This window comes from Chelonia mydas, chromosome 9, assembly GCF_015237465.2.
Source record: "Chelonia mydas isolate rCheMyd1 chromosome 9, rCheMyd1.pri.v2, whole genome shotgun sequence".
NCBI classification, from domain to species: Eukaryota; Metazoa; Chordata; order Testudines; family Cheloniidae; genus Chelonia; species Chelonia mydas.
The window spans coordinates 76,381,139-76,395,837 of NC_057855.1; the positions used below are offsets into that span (position 1 = coordinate 76,381,139).

At 43.6% G+C, this 14,699-nt stretch overlaps 1 protein-coding gene across 1 annotated transcript in view; it reads left to right on the top strand.

Annotated features, from left to right (window-relative positions):
* The first annotated feature begins 440 nt into the window (after positions 1 to 440).
* The window catches only part of EFNB1 (ephrin B1), a 134,821-nt gene continuing 120,562 nt past the window's right edge, over positions 441 to 14,699 (top strand). Inside the window, exon 1 of the mRNA XM_037909075.2 lies at positions 441 to 1,077. Coding sequence (XP_037765003.1) covers positions 953 to 1,077 — 125 coding nt within the window. The 5' untranslated portion in view covers positions 441 to 952. The remainder of the gene's footprint in view (positions 1,078 to 14,699) is intronic.

The window sequence follows — 14,699 nt, forward strand, 5'->3', positions numbered from 1 at the left end:
AGTCTCCAGAGCAGGGAGAGGCTCGGCCTATGAGAATAGCCCTAGCAAAGTCCTACACAAGGATCCTAATGCTGCAAAGGCTACAGCGCCCCAGAGCAGCTGATTCATCCCCCCCATGTAATCCTGTGCATTCCTCACAACCCTGCCTACTTCACTACAGCCGCGCACCACCGCGCTACCCTCTTCCTTCACATGCACCAACCCCAGCTCTGCGCGCCGGCAGCCGTACACATGCACCCCATCGGTCACTTCACGAGCCCGCTCCACGGGACAGACGTTCTTGTACCTCGAACTCACAGCCCCACGCGCCGCTGCAGCTGCACCTCCCTTTAAGATGCCGGGCTGCCCCGCCCCTCTCAGCCTGAGAGGCGGGGTGAGAGGCGAAGGCCCCACTATCCCGCGTCGCTATTGGTCGGCAGGGTGGGGCTGGCCTTGCTGGTGCCTGCGCTGGGGAGTACAGAGAGTGGCGGGGCGGGCTGAGGCGCTGTGCAAGTTGGGCAGCTGGAGGGGAAGCGCTAAACCGCCGGGACGGGACGGGCTATGCCCGTGGAATTACAGTGTGGAGCCGGCAGTGCATGGGCGCGTTGAGCCCGGCGGGACCCGACAGCGGAGCCGGGAGACCCGCGGAGAGCTGGACTCCAGCCGAGGGGACCCTGAGGAGCTAATCTGGGGCGAGGCGCGGGGGGCCCCGGCTCGGAGGGACTAGCGCGTGGGGGAGAGGGGCGGATTTCTCCACGGGAACAGCCCGTGCAGCAGAGCCTGTCTGGGGGAGCCGTCGCAGCTGCGCTGGGCGCTCTGGATGCGGGCGGAGTGAGCCCTGCTGCCGGGGGACGCCAACCGCAGGGGATGGGAGCGTGAAACCGGCTGGGAACCAGGGCAGCGGCCGGCGGGATTTACAGCACCGGGAGGATTAGCGGCTCCCCGGCCCCGGCGCCCCCGGGCGAGGGGGAAGATGGCCCTGCCGGAGGGGCTCCCCAGTCTCTGCAAGTGGCTCCTGGGCGTCCTGCTTGCCATGTGCCGGCTTGCTGCGCCGGCCAAGAACCTGGAGCCGGTGTCCTGGAGCTCGGCCAACCCCAAGTACGTGCCGCATCTTCGGGTGCCCCATCGCCGCCGCGGGCGTCTCCCCTTTCCTTTTAGCGGGGGCCGGTTCTCCGGGGCGGGGGCATGGCAGTGTGGTCTGGGCGCCTCTGTCTGGCGCAGGAGCTAGCGTCCAGGGCGAGGCAATCCCTTGGCAGCTCACGACAGGCTAGGGCCGTTCTGAGCCGGTTGAGCTCGCCCCGAGTCTGCGGTGCCCGCTCCTGCCCCGGTGCTCTCCCCCGGGCAAGGATCGAGCTGGGCTCGGCTGCTTGGGGTGGCAGACCAAGCTGTCATGTTCCTGCGGGTCGCCGCGCAGCCTTCCCTCCTTCCCCGGCCCTTTGAAGTGCCCGGCGAACGCGTCTGGAGTCTCCGCTGCATCTGCTGGGGAAGCTCGTGGGAGGAGAGAGAAATTACAGAAGTTTAACGCGGCTCCGGTGCTTAAATCGGGCCCGTTGGGCTGTAACGTGGTTCGGAGTTCAGCGTTGCTCCCGCGGACTTTGCCTCCCCGTGGCCGATCCTGCCTATACGGCCGGCCCCATTGTGTCTGATTTCTTCTTTCCCCCAAATACATAGCTCTGCCTAGATCCAGCGTTTAGAGAGGGGAGAAGATGACATGCACCAGGTTTTTAAATAGACTAAAATGAATATTTTATTAGCTTTTCTAGCTCTGGATAATCTAGGGTTTCATCTCTTCCACGGAAACCCATTTAGGAAACTGGCAAGGCATCCCGCTGGGGACTCCGTAGGTAACACACATATACGCAGATGGACATAAATGATTTATAGGGCGAGGCGAGAGCCCGAAGTGATCACTGATGAAGCATTTTCTCTCTTTCTCAGATGAATTTAAACACATATATTTTTATTTCTCCCTTACCCCCTCTATTAGGCTGTGTGACTTGATAAAGCTAAATATATTCACTTAATCTTACCGTCCTAATAATGCATTTTCTATTCTAATCAATCATAACCTGGGGGAGATGCCCCCTGACTATGCCCTCGAAGAAGGGTGGAAAGACTGCTGATATGCCCTTGCCTCTTAGAGAAATACCATAGGTCCCTTATTTAGGGACAATGATAATATGAAACGAGCATGTACAATGTATCAGTAAAAGAAGATTTTCTTATTTATCTAACTTGATTTTTCAATTCATGCTGGTGGGACAGTTAATACAGTGGGAGAAGAACATCTCTCCCCCCCCCCCCCCCCCCCGCCCAAATGATTCAAGAAGTACAATATTGGAGTCTCATCTGTTTCTTTTATGCCAGTCTATGTTCAGTCCCAAGCTCTAGGCGTTACTTTTCTACAGGAGAATATTCCAGTTTTTGGATGTGCCCAATTAAAGTGGTGTAGAAATATTGTATTTTTAAATCTTGCATCTCACTTAATTGCTGCTGTTCAAATATTTTTGTGGGAGCGTCTCTTTTCTTTCACGAGGATTCCCTGGCTGCATTTAAAACTTTACCCAAATTGTTCCTTCTTTTTGCAGTCTTATGACCACACTTTCACAATATTTCCCCCATTTTTTCTCCCCCCCCCCCTTTTCCTCAGGGGAAATCGGTGTTGGCAAAAGTGGCGTGGCAGTGGGGTAAATTTCTTTTTATTTGTCATGCAGACTTTTCTCCAGATCTTTGAACCTTTAAGTGTATTAGAATATTTCTGAATAGAATGGACAAAATCAAATTTTAATGGCTCACAAGGGATTTCAAGTTGAATTTGCATTCCAAATTTTAGTGCCCCTCTTTTGCCAATTACTTGTAAAATGTAATAGCTATATTTGGAGATTGGGGTTTTTTTTTTTGCTTGTTAAAAATAGGTTACTGAGAATCTTACTACTTAAGCTGTAGATATTGGTCTGGAATTGCCAGCAGATGGCTTTCAATTCACATGTTTTGTGAAAACTTGGGCTAGAGGCAAAAGAACTGGAGGTTAATATATCAAAACCTCATCACATCTCTGTCAGTTTTATGCCAAAACAATGTTCCCTTTGCACAAAAAATTGGGTGAGAACTTTTCTTTTTTTTTTTTTAATGTGTGAACTTACAACTTTCTGGCTGCTTTTGCAGATACAGATGAGATCTTGGAATGTGTATCAAGTTATTTGCAGTCTTAACAAGACTTCAGTTTTATTGCGAACAGGATTTCTGTTGATATCTTTATTAGATCACCTAAAAGTAATCTATGCTTTTTACCCCTGGCTTTAGAACTGCACAGATTGCCTCTCCATTGTGCTAGGTTCTGATTGACTCTAGGCCCACTCTCCATTTTTTTTTTCTTCCTCCCCTACTGTGCTAGTTTGTAAAGGATTTTTTAACACATTTTGACCAATGGGCAAATATTAAAAACTGGCCCCTGGTTTCTATCATTTACCTGAACTCTGCAAGCTGGTGCCAGGGAGACCTCTGCCTGCAATTCACATTCCCATTGACTCCAGGAGCCAGCATCCAGGGATATCAATTGGCTTCACAAGAGAAGATTGTAAACTTTGGTGCCAGCCTTTATTTAATAATGCCTCTGGCTGGCACCTAGTAGCACATACCGTCTTTAGGTGATCTAGGTTACACAGACATGGTAAACACATTACACCTAGTTGTAGAAATTTTACTCTTTATATGTACTTTAATAAAATACCAGATATGCTCATCTGCCTGCTTCTTTGGAGCAGATCCTCAAATTGTCCTTGATTCTAAAATGGCTTGGAAGTACTATTTTCTGAGTCAAAAGCTGGTCTTCCTTTGCTCCTGGCAAATTTGTTGTTGCCGGTTTGTTTTACCTGGTGTAAAGTGGTAGGCACTTTCCTATCTGTTTCTGTAAATGTCTTTGTTTGGAAACGTTTGTTGTTCAGAACCTAATGGAACATGTTGCCTCTTTGTAAATTGTTTTTCATTTATATTTAAGGCACCCAGAGGCTGTTAGACATGAGTTGCCCGTAAATTAAAGATTGTTAATAGTTCTGTCTTACCAGTTCAGTACTGGTGTACTTTGATATGGAAAGGCTGGTACGACTTGTTAAAAAAGTAGATATTTTTTGAAGATTTCTGAGAGGAAGGAATCTTTCTTGCATTAAAACATGAACAGAGAAGTAAATCTTTGCTTCTACATCCCCGGTTTCTGAAATCTAATAGTACTGATTCTGTTACCAGAAAAGCTTTTGAAACAACCAGAATTTAAACAACCCTTATCTTCAGGGTAGGGTGACGGGGAAGATTTAAGCACTTCCTTCAAATCCTACTTTATATATCTGATGGGATTCCAGCATTCACTCCTTTTTCCCGCAAGTCCTTATTGTAACGTGGCATTTACAACTTCATGTAGAATACGTTTGGTAGAATCCCAGAACAATTGTGCTCTTAACTTAAAAATATTAATGATGAAAGTTACTTTTCCAGCATGTATGTTTGGATTAGAAAGTAACTGAACGCTTTTAAAAGATGTTTAAGAACCCAACTTGGGTACTAATAACATGTAGGCATTTGGGGACCGATTACATCAGGATGTTTTTGGTAGCAGTCTTGCTGAACTTTATCTTGTAAATCTGAGAGTTTATCTTATCCCCATCTCGTCTGAATTTAAAAAAAAAAAGGCTTTATCTTGATAACTTTCTTTCCAAATCTCTTAACAATTAAATGAGTTTATGGCTTTTCTGGGAGAGGGAGGAAAGGGGAAAATGAAATAATTTGAAACAGTTTGGACATTCTGTACAGCTGGACACTAACACTTAAACACCAATTTATCTTGCTATCAGCATGCGAATGTGGGTGTAAACGCTCCCATTCTGATCCAGAGAAGTTAGAAAGACTAGGAAAGAGACTTTTTCTGGTCAATAAAATCCCAGTAAATGATTGCCTCTATTAGATTCTTCCCTCTCTTCTCCCCCCCCCCACCCCCCTTTGAAGATACCGTCATGGGCCTGGAGCTCAAGAGGAGCCCCTTTCCCCAAGAAGTGACCATCTGCGTTTGTAAATCTATCATGCGGGCTTTGAGGGGGATTAAAAAAAAGTAAATTGGTTCCAGAGACCACCTCAGCTTATTTTAAAAAAAAAAAAAAAAAAAGAGAGGTGGGGAGGGAAGAGTGGCTCTAGAAATCATTTGTTACTGATTGCATTAGCTTGGGAAGTCATAGGTGGATGTACCTGGCATGGGACTGATGTGAGATGCCATTTTCTTAGTGCAGAGAGCTTGCCATTCTCATTTGTGCTGGGAAGCAAAAAGAAGACTCCCTCCTTCATTATGTGATGAGTCTTCTTTTTCTGAGTTAGTTGATACCCTTGAGCTGCATTTCTGGTACTTTTCCATATCTGGGTAATGTAAAATGTACACTTTGAGTAGACAAACCTGACTTATTAAATTGTTTTTAGTGTTAAATTGTTAATGCCTGCAAGGTTGGGAGGAGGTTTACAAATAATTACTCTGCGTGTTTGGAGTATGATATTCCTTTAATGCCCCACCCAAAAGCAAGCATATGGCAATGAATTTTCAGAGTGCCTAGCTGTCACAGGAAAACTGGTTGCCCTTGTAGTCTAAGTTGTTGCAGTACTTGCCTTAGAATGTAACACTGAAAGAGGTCAAATTAAAAGAATGTTTCATTGCTTATGAAGATCAATGTGTGGGTGGATTTGGAGACATCCTCTTTAGTTAAGATCCTTGTTTTCCTTCCCATACAGAAGGTTTGATGAATATGTGCAATAGTTACCCACTGGAGGGTAATGGTCACTCCTTGATGCTTGTGGAATTTGTTTAGAGTATGGTGGAATTGCTGGTCCTACTTCAAAGTTCCCGTAGTATGGATTTCAGAAGCTAAAGTTTGTAGGAACACTTGCTTATGTAGAACCTATATCTCTGATATATTCATATTTCTGTTTCTCTTCACTTTTCTGCCAGCAGGTCTCTGGTGTCAGCAGAATTTCCCTTTTGAATAGCCAGAGTAGAGTGCAGGACTTGGGTGAGGACAAAGGCACAGCTCCATTGCCAGGCGTGTACTGGGGTTTACCAGAGTGAATAGGGAGCAGTGTTGAAAATCATTTGTTCTCTCTTCCCCTCTACAAATTAACCTGCTGAAGCAGCGCCAACTAGATAGGAATTAAAGATTGGCTGGTTATTCAGTGGTGGTGAAAGGCTGAAATGAATGTGGAACTTCTGCATGATGATAGAGTTCCCACACAGAAAATGTTCAGTTTTTGGTTTTCTGTCTTCTGGTTATGGATAGGTTCAGTTTTTTGGGGTACTTGGTCTCACAGCATTTCTTCTCTGTTTTGCAAGGTTACTAGATAGAGCAGATCCACCTCCGTGTCTCTAGTATCACAGTAAGTTTTCTGTATAGAAGGCGGCTGTGGATACTAGTGAAGTTTATCAAATTCTGTCTAGGGCTTGGACCCTTGTGGAATATCCTCCCTTGCTCTTGTGTTTTAATACATATATGAAAATCAAATTCCTAATTTCCGGACTCTGGTTTTTCAAGGTTTGCCACAACTAAATCTGTGGAACCCCTCTCTATGTTGCTTTCTTCTGGGGTTCAGGTCTCATTGGAGACGACTGGTTACCAAACAGAACACGCTACACTTTTTAATCTTGTGTTAGAGCTTTTGATTTTTGCAAGTTCTGCTCAATTAGACATGTCCCCCTTTTCACTATGTATTGCTCTCGCTAGCAAATGCAGCTGAATAAGCATATGTAAAAAGTGGGGTGAAACCTACATAGCCCCCATCACACTTTGCCCCCCCCCACCTAATAAAAATGAACGATTTGCTTTTTGTTACATTACAATTATTTCCTCTGTGTAGATGCATTTAAAGACCACTCACTCACTAGGATTTTTGAAACACAAAAAATGTTTTCTCTTGTGCTTCTTGGAAACTTAGAACTGCGGTGATTCCTTATCCGTTCTCTATCCAATTGCACTTAACAGTGCTTAGAATGAATACTTCTTTTTAGAAGAAAGAGTGAAAGCCTTTAAAAATATTATGTGGAATTTTCTAAGAGATACAAAGAAAAAAGCATCACACTTTAGACTGGCTGAGCTTGATAGTGTCACTTTAAAGTATGTCAGTATTTTTATGCCCTTTTCTCCCTGCATCCCGCTACTATTCATATAAAGGATGAATTTATAATTTTATTTTTGTTACATAAGCAGGTTTCTGACTCTTCCGTGGGGTGAGAGAAGTAGCTGTGGTTACCCTTTGGAATTAAGTGGACACTATCGGGTTAAATATTGGATGTAGAAGGGGAACTTCCTTCTAGATGAACAAAATGCCCTAGCCTTTTAAATCTTTCATTTAGACACATAATTTACTTTCCACTGTGCCAAATATTTTACTTCGTTCATGTTGAGTGAGAAATGCGGAAAAAATTCTTTTGTTTCTAGTCAGTTTCATTTTTGGCCTTTGCACTAGCGCACATTACTGTATTTTGTATTGTGAAAAATGCAGGATAAGGATGTCTATCTGAAAAATACGATGATGATTGTGGTGGGCTTGAGCTTTTAATGTGTATTCAACAAACATTTCGGACAAATTTTGACTGGATTAGTGCCCCTTTAAGTGAGCTTTGCATTGGAAGTGAGCAGAGTTGTTCTACAGGGGGCTCAATGAACCAATGTGGTTCTAATTTTATCACATCATCTCTGAAGGGGGTTCTTTGAAAACTGCTTTCTGAGTTTACAGGGGGACAAAAATTGAAGTGTGGTTTCAATGATTTAATCAGACTGTGTGTTATTTAATAGATAGTGTTTTTGATCATTGGCTGGGGTGTACTATTGTTAGACAACTTGGAGTTATGCAGAAATTCTGACTAAATCTTAAATCCCATGAGTGTAATCTTGGAGAAATATTGACCCTGGTGGGCTTCTGTGCTGAATGCTGAAAGGAAACATTCCTAATAAAATATGGTTTGGAAAATTCATTTCAGGCTGGAATTTGGCTTTCCAGAAAGCATTTTAATAGGGAGGAGAGGGAAATGGGACACATCATCCATGTAGCTTTTAAGAATTGATTATAACCTACTATGCTTTTCTTTCCCTCCCCCCTGAAAATTTTACTCCTAGACTTGCTCACTTATTAGCTTTTTGTAGCAAGAAAATTACGGTCTTAAAAAAACAAATTAAAAATACCACAAAGGATAAGACATTTTTGTTCTTGGCAGACTTTGTCTTTTTTATTCTGTCTTTAATGACATCACAGTGTCCTATTTAATTTTGTAAGCATTGGGTTTGACGACTGGTGTCTCTCTGCTTTTTTTTTAATGTCTTTTATGAGGGACAAAGTGCTTGTGGGAAAGCTGTTTTTGATGGGAGTAGTTGGCCTGGAGCTCTGCATCAGTGGGCTAACACTTGTAGGAGCAGATGTAATTTAATTACCGTACTGGGGGTGCATGAGGCGCTTCACAGTATAAGGAGTTGAGCAATATTGAATACATGCTGCTTATTTTTAATTAAAAATGTATTTTGATTGTAGAACCTTTTGAGCCTTCTTTTTGAATAAGAGTGATTCTGCTGGTAGTAGTTGGCTGTTATCTGCTGTGGTTCCTTGCTAATCTGAGTGGGGGATATCCAGATGGCAGCGTAACTGATCTTATAGCATGCATGCACCTTTAACTGGTACATCTGAAGGGTTTTTCTTAATCTCCAAAGACTGGTTGGGATTAACTGGGGCTGGGCAGCCTGAATCCTGGTTCATGTTTCCTGCTAGAATGAAAGAACTGTTCTCAAATGTGCCAGGAAGACAAGGGCGGAAAAGGGGCTTCAGAGCATTGCATGCTTTGGTTCGAATAGTTCAGATGTAAGTTTGGCCTCATGATTCTGAGCATAATGCTAGTTCAGTTTTGTGCAGGGTTGTTCAAAGTGCATTTTCCAGGTTGGCTAGCTTCAATTTAAAGTGCAAGCAGAACATTGTTTGTGTGTTGTGATTATAGGGGTGCAACAGTCTACTAACTACTTTGTAGCAAATCTACATAAATTTGTGTTCGTGCACTATGGAGGGGATTTTCATTACACTTTGCCTGTCTCTCCATTCTAGTGAGGATATCGCAAGTTTGGCATGTCTTGGCGTTATTCAGGGAAGAGATGAATAAATGTAACCTTCAATTTCGGAGAAAGAGGAAACGGCTTTCTTTCTAAGTCCTGTTTCCTTTCTCAGTGCCTTTGCCAGGAGGGAAGAAGCACCCAGGGCTCACTGAATGTCTTTAGGGAATGACTCTTCTGTTGACTTAAGAAAATTAAAAAGAAAAAAAAAAAAAGGTAACTGAATTTGAAGCTGCGACTGTTGCAGTAGCTGTGTAAATACCACAGAATTCTATAAAACAGATTTAATTGCTTCCTTAAAAAAGAGCTGTGATGGGGTGACTGTGAAAGGAGCTGTAGTTTCATGTAGCTAAACAGCTGCTAAAGTACCTTAAAACACTGTCTGGAATTATGACAGAATCAAAGCTTTTGTTTCTTTGGGAGAGGGTTCCCCCCCCCCCCCCCCCCTTCAGCGTTTCAGATGAGAGGGTCCCATTTCATATTTGATCTGAAGGAATTAGTGACTTCAATATATCCTCTACCCTTTATATTTTTTTTAAATAGACCATTTCAGATATACTTGACACTTTACATAGCGGTTTAGCAAACAGAAGATGAGTCTTGTCCAAAACAGGCATAGTACAGCAGATGCAGGTAGTGTATGCGTGGAACGACGTGTGGATACTAGCATGCATCATGTAGGCCTTTTCCCGTAAGGAGACCTCATCTGCAAGAGACCTATCCTCATTGTGTTAGTTATGAAGACCAATGCTAGTATTTCAAACTATGTCTAATTAAAGCTTTTTGCCCCTTTATGGGATTAATATTGAGTGGAGTTTAGAAAGTACTCTGGTTTCAGAGTAGCAGCCGTGTTAGTCTGTATTCACAAAAAGAAAAGGAGTACTAGTGGCACCTTAGAGACTAACCAATTTATCTGAGCATACGAAAGCTTATGCTCAAATAAATTGGTTAGTCTCTAAGGTGCCACTAATACTCCTTTTCTTTTTGAGAAAGTTCTCTAAAAGTCTTTGATTATGTATTGGAGACAGCACTATTATTCTATAGGATTTTTGTGTCTTAGATGGGTAGTATTGTCTCAGTGTCTCCTTCAAAGGTTTCAGAGCTGCTAATATCTAGCAGAGTAGCCCTTCTACAAAATGTTAAGAGTCAAAGAAGCCTTGGTGCTTGGAAGCAAATCTGCTTGAGAAGTGCAGGAGTCCTAGTGGAGAAACGTCTTGTACAGATCAGTAGCACATGCTATTTGGAATCTGGCAGCTGAAGCAGGGTGTGGAGAAACAAAGCTGAAATCCACTCTGTGTCTAATTAATGATTCCTTGTATAGGAGGAAACTGGAAGGAGTAGCCATCATGTCACATCTGGGCAAGGATGCAGTGATGTGGTGGTGCTTTTATTATACTTATCTTATTTCCTCTAGAAGGTTAGCTCCTTTTGGCTTTTTTTGGTCTGTTTCCCCTTTGATTAATTTCTTTTAGGCCTTGTCTATGTAGGGAGGTATTCTAGATTAGCTATTCTGAATTAACTCCATGGAGTAAGAATGTTTTATTTTGAATTAATCAACCACTCCTCAGGTTAATTTGGAATAAGGCACTTGTATTGTGGTGGGGGAAAAGCGTCTATACCTGGGGTCAATCGGGAATAGTCAATCCACTTTAAATTCTCACACTACCTTATTCTGGATTAATTTTCATGTGTAGACGAGACCTTACTAAAGTTTGTGTGGCTAAGAATCTAAACTCTTTTCGAAACAAAAACAAAAAAGCCGCCTTCTGTGACCTTACGCTTGGCAGAGGTGCTAGAGTATCAGGGACTGAGTTTTAGAAGCTAAGCCTCTTTGGTCACAAGGCAGCTCCGCAAGGGTGATCGTTTCCCACACCAATCCTTCAGGGGACTGTCCACGCTAATGGGCGCTCATTCTCTTAGTGAAGCTTCATCACTAGCTGTCTGCGTTGGTCAGTACAGTTGAGACTCGGAAGTCCACAGCCTCGCATGGAGGGCAGAGTCTGCTACTTACTGGACAGCCTTAAAAGCTGTGCATACATGAGCAGTTTTTAACATTGCCTGCTACTGCACTAGCACCAATGCAGTTCCAGCAGTAGAAGTGCTGGTCAGAGTTGCAGACAGGACATAGATGTTTTTATCTTGCCCTGATCCCAGTGGGGCGAGACAAGGTGGTGCTGAACATCTGTCCTGTCTATGCTGACTGGCCCAGCCCCTGTATTGCCACCAGTGGAGCAAGATTTACAATTTTTTTGCATTATAGCAGCATCTGGGAGTCCCAGCCAAGATCGGGCTCCTTCATGGTAGATGCTGTTCAAACACATAGGAAGTGACTTTGGTTTTGTCTACACTGCCACTTTACAGCGCTGAAACTTTCTTGCTTAGGGGTGTGAAAAAACACCTCCCTGAGCAATGCAGGTTTCAGCGCTGTAACGTGGCAGTGTAGACAGTGCACCAGCACGGGGAGCTACTCCCCTTGCGGAGGTGGTTTTATTACAGCCTTGGGAGAGTTCTCTCCCAGCTCTGGAGCCACGACTACACAGCCACATTAAAGCGCTGCCGCGACACTGCTTCAACATTGGTAGTGAAGACATACCCTTTCTCTGTCCTGAAGAGAGTGTGGTCTAAAACAAGACAAAAGATGAGAAAAAGGAAGGGTTATCCTCTTTTTAGAGATGGGGAACTGAGAGACAGAGATTAAATGACTTGTCCATGGCCCCCTGGACGTTTGTGACAGAGCTGAGACTAGGACTCTGATTTTCTGAGTCCTGGGCAGTGTCAGAGTCACATAGCTATTCTGCATTAAACAAAAATGCTGCTGTAAGCAAGGCTCAAGAGTTATGGTGGTGGTGGCAGGTAGGGCTTTGCTTTGGTTAGCGATGACTTCTCCTCGGAGCTCTCTCCATTTACTCCCCAGAGCTGGATATAGAATTATTCAGGTGTCAGCATGGCAAGGCCGCCAGGGCCCTGGAGCTGAGCAGCTGCACTTAAAAAAAAAGCTAGCTATTTTTAACCCTGGCTTGTCTGTTCTCCATGGAATAACCTTTCCTGACTGCAGCTTGCCCTTCACAGGTGCTCTGTCTTCTCTCTTCTCTTCCCACAGCAGTCTTGTCAGCTTTTGTCTGTGGTGCTTGCTTTGGATGGTAGCCAGGTTGTGCCATGTTGAGGAAATACCAGTCTGTGGGTGAACAAATCACTACGTAGACTATCAGGGTAGGGAGCTACATAAAGGCAAATATGTACAGCCTGATACTGATGAGATAAACCTGTTTTCAAATGAAGTTGTAACAAACTGGATTTCTTTTTTACTTTGCTTGCTAGCTTGTCTTTAGTACCTTCAGAATAGCAAATCTACGTCTGGCTCTGTGTACCGTGTCCCTGGCCACTGAATTGATGGCTTGTTCCCCTTCTGCAGTAAGAGATAGGGATGGGCAAAGCTTGCATATTTGTCTTACTGGTTTAAATGAAAAAGGACAAAGGAACAACTGGAAACTAATCAACCACAATTCCAGCAGGCTTCTTCCAGCATTGTAGCTGTGTGGCATGCCTGACTAATTAACAAGCAACTTATTAGAATGCAAGATATTGACATGATAAAGCATGAACTAGATTTGTGATATTGTCATGTCAGAGTGACTGCTACTCACAAAAACCCTTATGAAATGTTAGCGTCTGGTGTAGCAGTTGGAAAGGGTGTTGGAGCACCTGCTCCAGAACTGTTTTTTTCCAAGCCCTTTTTAGTTTTCCTTTTTATTTATTAGCCCCTTTCCCTCGCCCTGAAATCCCAGAGCTGAGATGCAGCTTTATGGGCTAGCTGGTGGCTTGCAAAACATCAGTGTAAACATCCTGAGGGATTTCAGGAGCCTGAGCTGCTCTCACCACAAACTTTTCAGTTGTATTTTCTCTTTCATATTATGGAAAAAGCAGATTTGCACCAACTTGTGAAAACTAGTAACACAAGAGGATTTAAAATGTGTCATTCTGTCACATGATCTGCAGCTGGGATTCCCACTGACTATGGCTTGGTGGTTGCTGTTCTAGTATTGGGGAACAAACTCCTTTTTCAGCTTATTCAAGGATATAGTTACTTGGAGAGTTGTGTTTTGGGAGCTTGAATGTGGGCTCTCCTCCCTTGGCTGAGGAAGTTGAATACTTACTGAGGCAAGATATTGGGGTTTTGTATACTGTGTAAATCAGACTGGGTAGATTCTTAAGCCTGTGTGTTGCTTGTAATGGTGGCTCTTGTGTGGTGGTGGGTTGCGGGGTGAAGGGGAAGAGGCTCAGATCTTTAGTTGGTATACTAAATATGCAGCATGCATGTATTTTCTAACAACTGGTGTCAGGTCTGGACATGGTAAGATTTCTCTCCCCACCCCCCACCCTCCATACTAACCCTCTCACTCTCACCCCAGAGTGGAGTGGGATTCTGCCCTTAATGCTTAACCACTGTAAGGAATTGGGGACAGGATGCTATACAAGCTAATCATCTCTATCCCTGGAGAATATCATTGGTAGTGAGTTTGGGGAATACATTCTTCAAGAGCAGATCAAGTGTCACCCTCTGGTGGCTGAGCTCCTAACTCAGGTGGCTGGGGAAAGGAATGGAAGAGACAGAAATGAACCTGACACATTCCTTCGCTACCTAGAGCATGTGAATGTATTTTTCCTGCTGTAAAGGGCTTTACTTCTTTTTTTTTGTAGTGACTGAAGTTCCCTTCTTTGCAGCTTCGTCTGAACCTTGGAGAATATGATCTGCACTGCTTGATTTTTTATTTTTTTTTTAATTATGCAACAGCTTCTGGTTCAATACTTCAGAAAAAGCAAAATGTCTTTGCCGCTTATCAGCTATAAATACACTTATGCCATTAGTATTGATCACTGAATATTTGCATATTTTGTTTCTCATTAAAGCTGAGAAGTCTGTTTGTGGTTGGACACGTTAAATGTGAGTGCAAGACTTTACGTTTCATTCCTTTTGCTACCGATTTCAGTATTTTAATGGGTTTCTAAAGTATGTTTGCATGTATGGTATTGTGTGTGTGTGAGAGACTATTAAATGAAGACATTCAGCTCTCCGTTACAGCAGCACTGAGACAAACGAGTGCCCAATTTGGATTGCGAGAACTGCACTGAAGGATGTCTGCCTGTAAATACAGTTGCTGTAAGGGTTGGATGCAATTCCTTTGTTTAGCTTTCTTGTAGTAACCCAACTGAACACAAAGGGGAGACCTGCTGTTTTCCCACAAAGCCTTAGTATAAGTCCATTCCCCACCTGGAGTTAAGAAGCAATTTTAGATGCAGTGTTTGTGAATGTGGGATCTGTGGAATGGTGACTCTTCCCCTTTAAAAAGCAGTATGATGGCTGGAGTTTTGCAAAGGGGGACCCTTGGGCTATTGTTAGGCATCTTTTGGCATTTTCAGGATTATGGGATAGTGGGCCTCTCTTTTAGGGGAGAGTGTGAGATGGTTTGTGTTGTGCAGGGGGAAATTCCCCTGGAAGCCATGGGAGGGATTAAGGCGGTACCCTGTCTACAGCCGCAAGGGCAGCATATGGAAAGGATCTGAGTGTAATATCCCAAGCTGCAGAACAGCTTTACTGAAGAGGCCACT